Source organism: Lissotriton helveticus, chromosome 5_1 (genome assembly GCF_964261635.1).
Source record: "Lissotriton helveticus chromosome 5_1, aLisHel1.1, whole genome shotgun sequence".
In the NCBI taxonomy this organism is placed as follows: domain Eukaryota; kingdom Metazoa; phylum Chordata; class Amphibia; order Caudata; family Salamandridae; genus Lissotriton; species Lissotriton helveticus.
The window spans coordinates 1,966,268,862-1,966,285,297 of NC_136065.1; the positions used below are offsets into that span (position 1 = coordinate 1,966,268,862).

The 16,436-nt window shown below is 42.2% G+C and overlaps 1 protein-coding gene across 2 annotated transcripts in view; it reads right to left on the reverse strand.

Annotated features, from left to right (window-relative positions):
* Positions 1–3,690: 3,690 nt before the first annotated feature.
* The window catches only part of FBXL20 (F-box and leucine rich repeat protein 20), a 604,101-nt gene continuing 591,355 nt past the window's right edge, over positions 3,691–16,436 (reverse strand). Inside the window, exon 15 of one of the 2 annotated variants that reach the window (XM_078645644.1) lies at positions 3,691–3,813. In XM_078645644.1, coding sequence (XP_078501770.1) covers positions 3,793–3,813 — 21 coding nt within the window. In that variant the 3' untranslated portion in view covers positions 3,691–3,792. Of the gene's footprint in view, positions 3,814–8,546; positions 15,574–16,436 lie in introns of those variants that run through there. The other variant, XM_078645643.1, reaches the window with a different exon arrangement.

A 16,436-nucleotide genomic window follows, 5' to 3' on the forward strand; every position in this document is an offset into this window, starting at 1 on the left:
CACGGGAAGGCAGGGGAGCTGGTTGGTGAAGTATGTTGTCCCTGAGACTTCAGCAGGAGGCAAGCTCTATCTCAAGCCCTTGGAGCTCTTTTACAAGTTGATTTGAAAGTAGCACAAAGTCCTTTATCCTTTCTTTGGCAGTCAGGCAACCACTGCAGGCCAATCCCCAAACAGCACTCAGCTTAGGGTTTAGTCTCCTCCTCAGTATCTCTGGTTCCTCTCCTCAGCAAAGGTTCTTCTTGTTTCCCAAAAGTGATCTAAAGTTCTTGGGTCTGGGTCCCAATATTTATACTAGCAAATCCTTTGTCCTCTGAAGGCAGAGGGTCCTGTACCCAGTCCAAACCAGTTATGTGCAGTCCTGCAGCGCTTTATTGACAAGACTCCTTCTTTCCTTGGACAGTGTGGGCCAGGGACATCAGGAAGTGGAAGTGGAGCCAGCATTGTGGAAGGCAGTCACAGCCCTATTCAGGTCCCAGGTGCAACTCCTCCCACCCATCTTCATGCAGATAGCTCTATTCAGATATACTATCAACTGGTCAAAATCCATGATATACCTCCTGCATTGCCAGATGCCCACCTGTCCCAGGCGCGAGAGGCAGAGATGGCTATAGATGGCTTCTGATATCTCGGTATGTATGTCACCTCTGATCCAAACCTGTTACATGCGAAAAATATGCAGCCCTGCCGACATGACTGAAGTGCCAGCACAGATTATCTCTGCTAGGCAGAGCTGTGCTGTTCCAAATTATGGCCTTGCCCGTTTACTCTACGCCCTACACAATGGCCAGTCCCTGCAGCCTACTTTAAGGGCATAGAGAGTGAACTTAGAACACTTCTATGGGATGGGGTCCAGCAACCATAGCACTTAAACTGAAAAGGAGATAGTACAATGGGCGGGGTGACAGCCTCCCTGACATTCAAAAATACTATTCAGCAGCGCAGCTCACAACCTTTAAATCACTAGATATACTTCTTTGTTGAAGAACCAGAGTTTCATATAGACAGACTCAAAATGCACCCTGGGGGGTTATCTGCGTGCACTATACTCTCACCAGCGACATTTGCCTCTCAAGAAATCCACAGTGATCACAGTCCATCTCTGGCACACCACGTTTAAGGAGATTGGTTAGAAGGGTAGAATAACCCAAGTCACTCCTCTCTGGAATTCCGAAGGGTTAGGCACCCTGAGGACACAACTCTATTGGGTTCCCGCCGTTCGCGAAGACGAGAACCCTGACGCACCGCTGGATAACTAACAGTGTCTCCGGAATTAGAAAAAAATATTTTTTTCTAGGAAGTTGAATACAGACCTTATCTGCCCCTCATATTAATGCTTCATCGACCGGATATACTTCTTACATAGATTTCAAATAGAAACCTTGGTGTGGCAGTGCACTGAGGAGCGGCTGTGGAAAGGGACCTACGCCGATAACTAACAGAGCAATAGGTCAACTTTGTTGGCCCTACCCAGAGGTTATTGTGGGACCCGTATTACATTCTACCGTGAAATATACAGGCTTTTCCACCGAATCTGTCTCGGGACATTTACAGAGACAAAGGAGAAGATTGTCAGCTAGCTATACTGACTCCAGATCTAGCCCCCGTGCTATTATATTGTTGGATTGGAACCACTGTATTATAGACCCAAGAAAAAGAATAAGATACATGGAAATATTGATCTAATGCGCCCTGACGAAGGAAGTTAGGACAAGATTCCTTTTCCGAAACGCACGTCGGCGCTTCACTTTTGTTGTGTTGTGTTGTATATATGGTATATGTTTTTGTGAAGTCTCCATATTGTTTCCAATTGTTTTTTTCTGTTATTTGATTCAGTTGGTGAGAGTCTGTGAGATTTGTAAGACTGTGTGTCTGGACGAATTGTGTGTTTGTTTCGATTGGGCCTTTATGTGTGATATTCTTTTCTCTGGGGGTATTGTATATAATATAAATACATGTATATAGAATGTACATACAAAATTGGTACCACAATTACGATATATTGTTTTAGTGATGTTCTTACTTATTAGAAAACCTTTTGAATAAAAAAGAAAATAGGTTTCTTCAATAACTTCTGTTTTGGGACAATGTTATTATTTGAACTGATGTAGGATATATTACTTAGATTTAATTGAATACTAGTGAGAGGTTCTGTTGTTGTTTTTGCCTTACTCCCTGCCTCCCTCTCTGAGTATTAGTCTTCAGGAACCCTCTGTTGTATTTTTGAAACACAACCTGGGTTTGACAAGTGGGACCTTATTGTTCTTTCTAGGGAAGAGATCACCCCCCTTTAAACATGCAACAAGACTACCAGATGGCTCCCCCTGAGACCTTTCGCTTTTTACAGATCCAACATGCACTAATGGAAACAAATCCCCAGGGGGTGGGCCTACCTGTGTCTTTGCCACTGGAAGAAAGGTTGCTTGATGACCATATGCCCTGTAAAGAGACTTCCCTCATATATCGAAAGTTGATAAACAATCTACTAGACACACTCCTACGCTTGCAAGCACAATGGGACCATGATCCAGGGGTTAGGGAAACAATAAATGGTCCAAAGTTCTGGTGTCCCTGAGGGAGTTGGCTATTAAAGCTGGATTTTGTTTAGCGCAGCTCAAAATTCTACATAAGTACTACCTTGCATGCACGATCATGCTAAAAATGGGTAGGAAAGCAGACTCGAGGTGCCGCATGTGGCCAGATGGGAACTTTCTCCCATATTCTTTGGAGCTGTCCCACTATACAACCCTTCTAGGAGTCGGTGATGGCCTGTATGAAAGGCCTGTGTGGCCTGTGTGTGTGTGTGTGTGAGAGGTGGCAATCTCCGCTAAATTGTGTCTGCTAAATATGACCTAAACCACATGGAGTGGACCTGGATGACCTTGGGTCTGGCTATAGCAAAGCACAACATTGTTTGTCTGTTGGGGGCAGCCCCTGCACCACTCCTGAGAAACTGGAAGCGGTATATGGACTGGTGCATGATGGCTGAGAAATTGAAATGCGACACCCAGGTCTGTTATAGTAAGTGGGAGAAAATCTGGGGCAAGTGTAATACATATAGAAGGAGAGCCTGTACCTCCCTCATTCCAGCCGATGTTGAAACTGTTCTTCCCTCAGACTGCACCTAACGTTTTATGATGGGGATGGATGGAGAGGTGGAGATCGCTTATACTGTTCAACGATTTGCAATTTGTATTCTTACCATGCATGGATGTGGCGTAGTGTGGTGTACTTATCTGTTTCTTGTTTGCCATGACTTTTATAAAGAGATCTTTTAAATAGAAATATTAATACTGGATGATCGTCTCTCCTATTTCAGCATCCTCTACAAACCTCTCATATACCCACTAGGCTTGAGAACTCCTTTTCCTCAAATGCGGTATACTATGATCAAAATGTATTTCTCCTCTTGTTTTCTTGGATTTCCAGACAACACATACCAAGTACTTAGATTTGCTAGGATCCCTTGCACAAATTAAAGACCCCGTGTTGGTCAGAACTTGTACACTTTGAATAGTATTTTCCACATCTCCAACCCCACTTGGAGTCTTTCTCATTTAACTTTAAACCTTAAGTGCCACATAAACCAGGGATTGGTCAAAGGTGAAGACACCTTCCTTCTTTATTCTTCATAAAAGATTAATAAAATCTTCTTTCTCTGATAATGCGTCACAAATGCTTTTGGTCAGATGTCTCCCGACATTGAGCTTTCACGCCCATTGGGCAGGTTCAAACCCAGTCTAAGGTGGTTTTTGTGTCCACAGGTGTTGTGATTGCAGGGACCGTGACCACGCGTCATTCCATGCACACTTGAAACTGAAAGAAAGAGAGAAATATCACAAACAAGCTGTGCTACCATGAATCCTGCCATTAATGGAGGAAGTGCACAGCAACACGTGAAGCAAGCAGTCACACTCCACAAAGTGCGAGGGAAGATTGAATTGTCATTTCATGCAGTTGGAAGAGAAGCAAGTACCTTCATGCTTTCGGATGTACAAAAGAGGTCATATCAAGAAGTGCAGCGAAAGTTTGAACGACCATGCTTCAAGGTGAAAAAGGTAGCTTAATTGTTGTGCACTACAAAGTACAAGGAACGGTCTCATTGTCATGGTCCATGGTGTAAATGGGAAACTTGCATTATCAGGCTCCATTGTGTACAAGGAGCTTGCAACACGCTGCACAATGTGCAACGAAAGCCTATACTGTCACACTCCTTGAAGCACCACAGAAACATATACGGTCATATTCCAGAATGCACAAGGGAAACTCCTATTACCACTATTCTGGAAGTACTGTAACTGGAAATCTTCATATTTATATCACGCTACATGATGTACAAGGTTAGCTTAAATAGTAACACCCATGATGTGCAAGGCAAGCTTGAATTTTCATGGTCTGTGATGTGCCATGCAAACTCGTACTGCAACTTTCTACTATGTAGATAGGAATCTTGTGTTCTCACAACCTGCAATACACATGGCTAGCTTGTATCTTTATGCTCCATGATGAAAAAGGAAAGCTTATATCATGAAGCCCTAGGATCCAAAAAGTTTGTGTTGTCAGTTTCTATGATGTACAATGGGAAGCTTGTGTTGTCAGGTACCATGGCGGGCACTGGGAAGCTTGTGTTGGGAGGTTCCATAACGTACAACCTGAAGTTTGTGTTCTCAGGTTCCATGGCGTACAATGGGAAGCTTGTGTTGTCAAGTTCCATGATGTACAACAAGAAGCTGGTACTGTCTGGCACCACGACGTAAAAGGAAAGCTTTCTTCGTTCTATTTCATGATGTATGTCAAGGTTTAAGCTATACGAGGGAAGCTTGGATTCATGAGCTCCACTATGTAAAAAAAAAGCTTGAACTGTAACTTTCTATGCGCTCAAAGAAAGCTTGCATTGTCACAAAGTACTTGCTATGTAGCACTCCACAATGTACTTGACCTTTGCAGCATTTAAACTGCACACACCGTCAAGCCTTGCTACAAACTTAAGGCGTAGTCATCAAAAAAATGTCACTCTTCTTTCTGGAGAACTACCAAGCAAGCCATCACATAGATGCCACATACAGGACCACAATGCACAAAAAAGGCATCAGACAAAGGTTTCTTTTACTCTTTTTTACTTTCATGTTAATTGGCATTATTATATCCACACTTAGATTTCAGGAAAGGGAAAGCACAGATTACAATATCATTAAAATTATATTTTACAGGTCTATATATATATAATATATATTTTGTTTTAAGGAAGAGCATGACAAGGTTCCATTTCTTCCTTTAGTGGACTGTGGACATTTACTTAGGCGTGTTGCGAGTCATGATTTAAAGTGCAATAAAACGCATCAGAGGAATATGAACAGACGCTAGAAGGAGAAGAACCGAAAATAAACAATGGGTCGTGCTTGTTCAGTCACCACTCACCCGAGAGTGAGTAATGTCTTTCCCTGTATGGAGGGCATTCTTCCCATGCAAAGGGCTTTGGCAGGGTTAGAATGCGATCTGCAGCTTGTGCCATCAGCTAAAGAGGGTGTCTAGCAAGAAATCCATACAAGTCACCGGCATATTCTCAGTTAATAATTCATTTGTATCAAGAACCATCTTGAAAAAAAAGTGGCAGCGAAAAATCCATGGTGGATGCCTCTAATTTCAGTTTGAGGTATAGTTGAAGCTGGAGCCGAGGACTAACCCCATTGCCCCCTGCCCAGTCATCAGTGACAGTGTTGGGGTGCAGCAATGTCCCACCGTAATAGAGGATGTAAGATAAGATCCACAATGTCTGCATCAAAGAATGTTCAGAGTGTATTTTAAACCTTCGGTCTCACTTGTAAAAAAAAAAAAAAAAAAAGTGCCGTGGTGAAATACTGCTTTAGTTGGCCGACTAAAGCACCATCAGGCCCACAAGGGCATAACAAAGACCTGATCTCTATGATCTGCACAACTATTAACCATTAGGGATACACACAAGAGAATAGTGTTTTTATTTAAAAGATTTCCTTGAATAGTTAATCACAATTCTGAGACATTTCGAGACAAAGACTTACATGTCCAGGTCTTTCTTTGTAAGGGGTATGATTAAATAACAATAAATTATCATTAAATATCAATGCTTCATAGCCTACAGGATTTCCCTTGACAGCCCTTTGGAATGGTCAACCCAATACAAATGGCTTGCATGTGAAGGCATAAACAGAAAACATTTGGGATAAGGTGCAGTTTAGAGTAAGGCCCCGTCTGATGGACCAGACATTAAATAACAAGTCAATATCCCAGCAAACACCCCATCCTCTCTGGTTTTCTCCTCTAACCCTACAGGAGGTGCTAGGAAACAAAACATTGTATATGGATATTTTGGACAATGAACAAGATCTAACCCAAATTTTACAATGGTTGATTGTCCATTTTATATGACAAAGCATTGCCTGTAAACATTTAGGGACCTCATTATACTCTTAAATAGACGTTCCTTTCTTCAGGCTCGATGGTGGTTGAAAACAGAATTAAAAAACGTTAAACATAAGTTGAAACTTGCATCTGAATGACAGCCACCTCATTGCAGCCAAGAGTAAATCAATGAGATATATGGATAACAAGCCTTCTCCTGATTTGTCTGGGTGTCACATCTGAAGCAAAACATAAGGCTAGATTCCAGCTGTTGTGTGGTATGAGATGGAAAATAAAGATTACAAAAGAGCACTCCTAATTTTACCAATTCGGATGTTTGTGCATGGAGATCGACCTACAGGTTTACCCATGCAAAGATGGCAGAGTTAGAAAACTAACTGAAGATCTGAAAGCAAATTTAGATGGACAAGATGGGAATGGAGGTAAAAGGGGATTCACCTGTGAGTTCCTGCAGAATGCCTTTGGAGCCTACATCACAAGTGATGAAGGTGACGGTATGTACGTTCTCCAAAACAGTGGCAGGACTTCTTTGCTTTTACTTGGGCCTTGGACTTGTGAACAAGGCCAACCAATACATCAAATTATTCTATTGAAATTCTTTAAGTAAATAGTAAAAAAAAAGAAATTACGTGACGATCTTGGAGAGGGGACTTGAACAATTCTAAGGACAACCAGAGTGTTGGTTACGGTGTGGGGAAAAACTGCCGGCTTAGGAGGACAGAGTCTCCGAATACTGCAAAGCAACAGTGTGACAAATCATCATGGCCATCAAAGATTATACAAATGGGATACACTAAACGCCTCCAGCTGTCACCTCTCAACAACTGTGAAGAAGGAACCTTGTCATACAAACTTTCCTCTTGACCAGTCCTGCTCAAACCAGTTTCCCAACCCACCCAACCCGTATCCACACACACACACAAAACCGAACAAAGAAAATATTACACATGGGCCAGCCATGAAACAGCACATGAAGAATAACATAACAATAAAAGAATACATTGATGCTTAGAAAATAGATTTTTTTGTTTAGAAAGATTAATTGCAACAATATTGTAATCCCTCGGGGTCCCTCAGTAAGTCGCCACAGTGGCTGAGCATGTTTCTGTTTCATTATGGCAGTAACACACCCTACGCTTCTCTCCAGTCTGACCTACCACAAAGCGAGATACCAAAACAAACACTAGTCTCATTTATTGTAAAGGCTGGAACTGACTCCAGCGGAGGTTTGAGATACAGCGCCACTTGTGCAGCTCCTCTAGCCTGGGTGTCAAGTGGTCCCAATCAAGCATCAACACTGTGGAATTCATGAGGATAAAGTGGGTGGTGAGAAGTCACATTACTCCAGAGATCATGTGCACATGTAACATGGAAGCTGTAGCAAAAGATTGCCACATTATCTTGCAGAACAAGGGCACATTTCCAAACTTGAGGGCCACAAAATTGACAAAACTATGACGGAAGAAAGGAAATGGCTGCAAACTGTCCTATCCATGAGAAAAGTCCCATATGCCCAACATTGCTCTTTGCAACCACAGTTGACTACAGGACGCATGTAGTCTGCGCCCCCCACCCCTCCCTTGGAATTTGGCGAGGATTTTACCCAAATACTCAGAAAAAACCCAATACATAATGAGAGGTTCTAAACAAAAATTATCTATGCACCCCAGTCTCAAGTGCCTGAGCATGCATGGGAAGGGGTCTTTGAATGGGCTGTCCCTGTACATTACCTTTTATACAAGTGACATCGGTACACACTTCTAATGGAGTAAATGGGTTCACCGGAAAAAAAGAGGTCTTCTGTGGCTTGTGTCTGTGTCACCCTTCCTTTCCTCACAGCATTCCTCAATTACTAGCAGAATCAGGATGTACTTAAAGAAAATAAATGTACACAAACATATTCTGAAGCCTCTCAACAGCGAGAAGAAGATACGTCCACTCTTTAAAAGGAAGACAGCAAGGGGGAGATTTTCAAAGTCACTGTCTTGACACACTGAACTTCAGGTACCAGTTCTATCCTCGCCATGAGATGGCAGAAATTGAAACTTACCTGCACAACTAGTTTTGTATCTTGAACAATTTTCTGGTATCATATTATGTGCCTTCCCCTGCCATTTAGTTGTTGGGTCCGATGTTCTTTCATTTAGCCCTTTTTATCTTTTTTGCTTTTTGTTGTGGGCGTCATTACCATTTGGTCCACTGCCCTTTCGTAAAATTTGACATACACCTCAGGAAACCTTTGATGTTCTCGCTATCTTGAGATACTTTTTTTCCACTGTTTGGTGATAGGCAATTACACGAAGATGATGTCAGGCTTGTTTCCGGGTACTACTTCACGTACATTTTACATCATGAAGTACACCACTTAGGTTGTATTTGATTTGCAATTACAAGAATGGACTGTTAGCGGTATTTCGCTTTACTAAGGGTACTAGTTACTTGTATGATGCTGGCATTTGAGTCAAACATTTCAACCAGCAGTCCCAGAAGCAAGGACCCAACAGCAAGAGCCATCTTCGTTCAGATGCATGAACATAAACACCATACCATGCACCTGCTGCCAAAATCCTTAATCAGTAAGTGCAAGTGCTGCAAAGCAGAAACAAGGTTCTGGTCACAAATTTACTGCTATAAATGAAACTTTCCTAAAGAAACTGGTGACATGCTTTAGATTGAATAGACTTGAATCACCACTGCAAAGTCAATGGCATTACCATATAATCTCTGTTAGCATAAAAACGAATGACTTTTGCCTCTAGAGACCAGAAAAGGTTGCCAATCTTTAACACTTGTCTCCAGAATGGACATCCTGCACACCTGTGTGCCATTAGAACCTCACTTACCAAGCACAACTTTCCTTCCGTTTATAAGATATGTTTGCTACCAGTGTACAATTCTTGTGCTCTGTGCTATCTCCATCAGCACAATACTGACATTTTAGTGGGAGGCATGACTTCTCATTCTGCGTGAAAGATGGAAGGCCATATGCAGCTCTATATGGCACATTCAAAAAGGCAAGTATATCTTGTTCTTTTACAAAACTGGTCCTGCATAGAGTAGTATGATTTTAGGAAGAATGTTGGGAAGGTAAGCAGCTGTTGGAGGAAAGTCACAAATGAAGAAGGATTGAAGTACATAAGGTTCTGAGCACAGCAAGGACTGCCTAGTCTTCTATCTACATGAACCTAAAAAGAAGAGTTCACAAAGCGTGCAGATTAACCTCCTACTAGCTAATGTGTAAACCTCAGCAAAAGAAGTATGTTAAAAAATGCTGCCATTGAAGCCAGTCCCTTCTGTGGTCTTAGGCATGGGCCCGATGAAGATATTTTCCAAAGCAGGATATGAAACAGACTATCCAATGGGTAGTGCTCAGTTCAGGGACAGGTTTTCAGCTTTACAAATTGATAGATCCTCCCCTCAAAATAAAGGAATAACAGTGCGGAGTACAAAGGTCAGCTCTACAGATGCAACAGATGAAGGAAGGGAAGAACTGAAATGAAGACTAACAAACGAAGAATGAACCGCATGCCTAAAAATAGCAAATGACTCGAACAGCGATGGGAGTAAATTCTGAATTTAAAGTTCACGTAAGCGCAGGCAATAGTATCTCAGTACGATCACCTATCTCCATTAAACAGCCAGTGGAATTCAATTTTAATACCCGAAGTAAGTCAAAGATAATAGTAAGCTTTAACAAGGATGTCTGCAATAGATTTGTATCTGAAACACTCTTGCTGAAAAATGAATTCTCTGCATTCAAAATCACAGCATTTTCTTTTTAAATATAAATGGTTTCACCTCAAAGGCCAGTAATTTTACCAGGCCTTAGAAAAAGCGCCTGTGGGATTTGCCCTACATAAAGGACATAATATTCGATGTGCAGTGTAGCAGACGTCGGAATATCAGAAAATGTGAAGCAGAGCGGCTGAGCCCATGCTGAGGACATCCACTGGAGAGTGAAATAAAAATAAAGTAACAAATAAAGGGTGGTTCTGGCGAACACTCATGAACTGACCACTATAAGCTATCATGGGGACCTCAAGGAAGAAGTTCTAAATTTAAATATCGCCTTAAAGAGTAGCAGTAAAGGAAGGGATTCATCAACTATGGAAGCTGAAACCTAATATTTAGAAATCAGGTATACACTTCTGTTTCTGAAAAATGTTTACTATTCCAATTCACCGAACATGCAACACAATTTTCCATCAATTGTCTATTTCATTTCCCATTAATGGTATTTCTACCCATGTCCTGACAGAGTTCACCCAAACAATTCTGCAGCTAGATATACAAGTAGCAGCCCATGTTAATTCACTATGTATGGTTCCAATCAAGAGATGACAAATTTCCTTGGAAAATGTCAATTTTTGCCGCAATAAGTATGGAGAGAAAACCTTGACATTCTAGCCAGTGTACCCAGTAGCTTGCTATACATACCTTTCAGGTCAGGTACCAGTTACGCAGAGTATTTTGCAAAAGGCATTCAAATAGAAAATGTTGGACAGAGGCTCTTTACATAAGCATGCGGGAAGTTCTGTGCTACTTTGCCTTATTTCACAATAGGCATCTTAAAGATCTAGGGAATTCTGTAAGAGAAAAATGTGCATGTATATTACCATCACCACCCTTCATTCGTACACTCGTTGCTGTAGCCAACTGTTGCCAGGCTCTTCTTTGGGGACAGCAGTTCCCATATCTAGCCATCATCGGAAGGCAGGAGAAACTAGTATCTCTCACTTTCAAGCATGGTTGAAACATTTGCAGGATTCACATGAATGTCCCAGTGTTCCAGCTTTGCTGATTGCAGCATTTAGAATCTAAGAAAATACCTCCTTACAACTATGAAACAACACAAGCCGCTTTCGTTATGCTTGGCTGGTGAACTTAAGTGATTGCTCCTTTCTGGAGGAGAAAGATGATCTCTGGTGGAAGAATGAGCAAGACTCTCTGTCTCTTTCCTTATCACAGGATTTTTTTAGTTTCCTTTTTACAATCCTGTAATAGTTTCTGACCTGATGTGGGAGGTAATATTTTGCCATTGCTGTTTTCGGGGTTGGTATCAAAGGTCATGATGTGGCTTGGAGTCTTGTAGCCACAATTTCATGGACAATAAACATTGGGAAAATAAAGTTCCCAAAGGCCGGACCTATGTTGGACTCAAAGTATATTGAATTCTAAAATGGCGTATACTAAATGTCCACAATGGCAGGTTTCCGAACCTTGAACATCTTCTTTGGCCACTTTGGCATGGGTTGAAGAGCTGAGAGTTGAAAAAAATTTCAATGCATCGGAAGATCGCTAGGAAATCAGAAAACAAAGGTGGCAGAGTATTTGAACAGTTAATGTGGAAGTCTTAGGCTGCACTCCTAAGACCACAAAATACTAAACATATTCTGATGCAGTGCCTATAGCAGGAGTATAGGGAACGGTAATCCTCAAACTCTGAATGACAAATGTGACCATTTAGAATGGAATTGAAATATTGGATCAGATAGTCAGCTATCACTTGCTATGCTAACTGCCTTGGTGTTTGATAAATCTCGAAGTTGAAGATTTACTGGGTGTTGCCGAGTAGCTTGTATTTCATTTATGTCTTTGGTTCTTTATCATGTATGTTAGCGCCAAAACCGCCTATGTGGTGGAACAAACTGATGCAGGAATCATAAGTTGGAGACAGCAGAATATAGAATTTGATAGACACTTGAGGAACAAGTCTGCTGGGGTCCTGCAGAGGTGACAGATGGGGGTGGCATTTAGAGACCAAAGTGTATGTAAAGCAACTTGTACTAAAGCAAAAGAAAGGTCATAGTGGGCAGCGGTGTCCCAAATACTGTATGTCTTAGTCTCATTTCATAATGAGTTAGAAGGTGATCCTAACTTAGTAATGTCTTATTTTCACAATCGTATAGGAAGCGTCTCGAATAGTAACACAAAATAAATTTAAAAATACAAAGACCGCTTTAGTTCATGATCTGTGAGTGGGAATAAATACACTTTACGTGCCCGCCGAAGACCACCAATTTCATGGCAAAATGTTTAAAGATGTTTTTGCACTTGACAAGGATACGAACAAACACATACTTTGAAAAGCATATGGGAAAAAATAGATGGACACCTGAAAACATAAGGGACATCTGAAGAAAAAAAAAAGAAAAAATTGGTTTTACACCACAAGAGAAATTATGCATTTAAAATGTTCCCTTACAGCAGAGAGGAAAACAAAGACCACTAAAAAGTATGGCTACTATGCCAACCTTAAAAGATATGGTCAAGAGACCAGCATAAACAAATAAAACATATAATCTCTTTAGGGTTTTTGAGACTTAATGAAATCAGATGTCTTGGGGCTAACAGACGCTAATGGCATCATTTGTCTCTCAAAATAGAAAGGCTTCCACATTCCAGAGTATGGGGTGCATCAGTGCACAAGAAGCATCTATAAGCAAATGCAGTTATGCCCTGAGACTACTACTCCTCTGTGGGAATGTGCAACAGAGAGAAGTGGTAACAACTATTGCACCTCTTCTCTGCAGAAGCAGATCACATTGCACATCACCAGACAACCACAAGTAAACACCGAAAAAAGAAAATCATAACAGGGAGCTTGTGATGATGCCCTGATCAAATAAAGCCCAATTCACTTCTTAGTCACACAGTGTCTGGGTGTTGGAGAACGTGTGCAGAGTAGCGGAGTCGGAGGGCAGCTAGGCCAAACATACCAATAGATGTTAAAAGAGGTGGGATAGGAAATAACTCAGTCATAGTCCCAACAAATCAGCAAACAGATGAATGAGATATGCTCTCAAAAAACAAACACAAGCCCTTAAGAACCTACTCGACAAGGCACCAGCAAGAGGGAGTCAGCTTCCCAGAGGAACCAGGAGCGATGCCATCACTCGGGTACGAAAGCAACTCATGGGCCCTGCTGTATGAGGAATATGGCCTAGTGTAGACAAATCACGGGTTTCTAGAGACATACCATCAAAGGACAATGATCACCTGCTCTCTGAATAAAAGAGAAGGTATTTTGTGCCCGAGGAATCAGGCCAATTTCATCCCTTTTAGAGTGTCCAAAGAGATATACTGGAATACAGAAAACTGAGAAGATCTGTTCTATCAGTAATAGGGCTTGCCAGACTCTGTATCCCCATGGATACATGGCACACTCTCCTGTAAGGCAATCAATATCCAAGCTGACTGTCCTATGACCAATTAAGTTGAAGGAACCCTGTTATTTAGGTATCTAAGATGAATACCAGAACAAAGTGGCAACCCCAGCTCGCAGCGTCCAGCTCTATGAAGAATTAAGCTGAACATAGCCTGATTAGCAGGGGCGCAAGTGGAAAACCAAAAAAGGACAAAGACCAACAACAGGTACCTTGCTGATGAATCCAGGAATACGGAGCTTACTTCTAAAGTGTCTAGGGAGGCATACCACCAACGATGGATAAACAACTCATATGACCTACTTAATTAGCAATGCCATCACAGGAAGTCTCCTTACCCCCTCAGGCTAATCACTAATTTGTCTGGTCTCAGGCAAATTTAGCCTAAGTCTCAGGGCTTTAGGAGGTGTGAACTAAATGAGAAACACTGTGCTCCTGAGCTATAATGAATCCAACAGGAAGAAAGCTGCAACTCAGAGGTCTAATTAGGCACAAGACCAACTACAGGTGACTATGTAATGAAGAATTGGACCAGAGGAAGTTTCTTCCCATGAGTTCAAGAAGCATAGTACCAAATTACAAAGCACATGCAGAGATTCCTGCTCTACGATTAACAAGATGGGAGGAAATGTGCTTCAATTGAGAGCAAAATGCATAGCACCTAGCAGAAACACACCAACAACCCACAGGATCTCCTTTATGAGGAATCCGGGCAAGAGGAGCCTTCTTGGCAGAAATCTAGGAGTAATATCACCAAAGGAAAGAAGACCATGGCTAGATCTCTGGTCTATGATCAATCAGACAGACAGGTGTAAGGATCTCTCATGGTTTCAAGTCACAGTCTGTAGCCCGTTCTGACATATGAGCACAAGTTCAACTGTTCCCAACACTCATGCAGAAACAAAGCCTCAAATCAAGGTCAGCCTACATCCCTCTGTTGCAGCTCACAGTGTCCTCTCTGGGAGACCATCCTGGAAATGCACCTTGCTTCAATAAGAACCTAGACTCAGATCTGTGTCACTGCAGGCTGGGATTTCCTTCTGTGACGTGCACACATCAACATAAAGACGACTCTTCAGCGGTACACACAGCTTCTCGGGGCTTTGGTAGTGCTAGCAGAGACATTTGACTGGGGAAAATTGGAAGAGGAGGAAGGGGATTGCAAGCTGGTGTAATGGCTTCGATGATTTCCCCAGACAATCGGCACAATGCCATGTGCAAAATCAGAAGACTCATTTCTTCCTGGAACAAACAAATGTCTGCAAATTCTTCATAAATGTGACCTAAAGAAGTACCCAAATAAGAAAATTGCAGAAAGGATGAGTACCAATAAAAAAAAACTGGTTACAAACTACATCAGCACAAGAATGCAGGAAGCCTATGATCATGGCTGGGGGCAGGAATGAGCGTGCTGCAGGTGCAGCCAATGACTGCAGCTGTCGTGAGAGGCTACTGGCTGCCTTCTTCCATTCTAAGCGTCATTTGTCGACATAGAGAGCTGCATTCTTTGCTTTTGCTGTCCCCAGGCAGCAGGCTTCACAGTTTTTCATTGACTCCAAAGGAGTGAGCCTTCACCTGCAACTGTCCTTACTGGAGGACGTTCTCTGAGCAGCTCCAGCAGGAATGGTTCATCCCAACTGGTTTTCAAGAAACAAGAAATCAAAGCAGTGTGTTTCTAACTTCCAGTGTCCGCGAACATCTGGTTAACCCACACCAGGGAGCAGAAGCGTCCTGATGTGCTGGAGTGAGGCATGGCAGTGAACGGGTGCCCAAGAGGAAGGGTCAGTTCATTACCCTCCGTCCATGTCACTGATGCTTGCAGACTGTCATGGCTGCAAAAGAGGTTGGCAGAGTCCAATAGTGGAACAACACCCTTGGCTCGTGATGTAGATGTCGTCCTGGGTCATAGGATGATGCAACATCTGCAGAAGCGTTGTCTGCTACCGCCGACCGAGGGCGGAGGAGTCACTGGGGCAAAGTAGGCATGCACTTTAATGTTGGGCAAATGAGTCTGAAAGAAAGAAAGAAAGAAAGAAGAAAGCCTGTAACTCAACACATCACAGCTATACATGGCAAAAAACAGGTTGGCAGTCAATGTCTTTGGACACCAAAGGAAAGGCAATCACACCAACATATGTTATAGGCTTTCATCAAGAACCCAAAGAGTGGCAATCACACAACGCAAGCTGCTCTCCTGCCTCAGTACCATTATAACAGGTTATCAGACTGTCAAAATACACATCAAGCCTCCTATCTCCAGGAACATATGTTGCTACATCTCAGAATCCAAGAGCACTGCATCAAACAAACAAAAGTCACAATCCTACCGAAACATGCACACACGTCTGGCCATCACAGAATACATGCTGCAGTCCTGCTTGAGGAACCCAAGAACAGCACTTCACACAACATAATTGGCCTGTTTCAAAATCCTAAGAACAGCCGTCACATTCAATAATCTATAGATCAACGTCACTTCTTCAAGAGCCAGACATTTCACTATCTTGAGCTGTAATGTTAGGTGCTGGCATGCTTTTGAACACTTGAAACATGAAGTCACATAACTTCCTACTCACACTTCCCATGCTAGGCCTTTTCAAGTAGTTCTTCCAGATGGTTCTACTATCGTCTACTAACCTACCGTACTCAATTCCATAGGGAGGAAGTGTCTACTAGATGGCTCCATCAGGATTACCAATGCACTACAGAAATTTTCTACCTGGTTCTAAACACACCATGCATTGGGAACACTCATTTCACAGGCCGTGCCTTGGAAGGGGAGAAAGCCCAGCTAGTTTGCACATTTGAGCCCAAAGAGCAAGAAAGTGCCCAAATAACAATTGCATGACACAAGTGGGCTGCAGTGTAAATTTA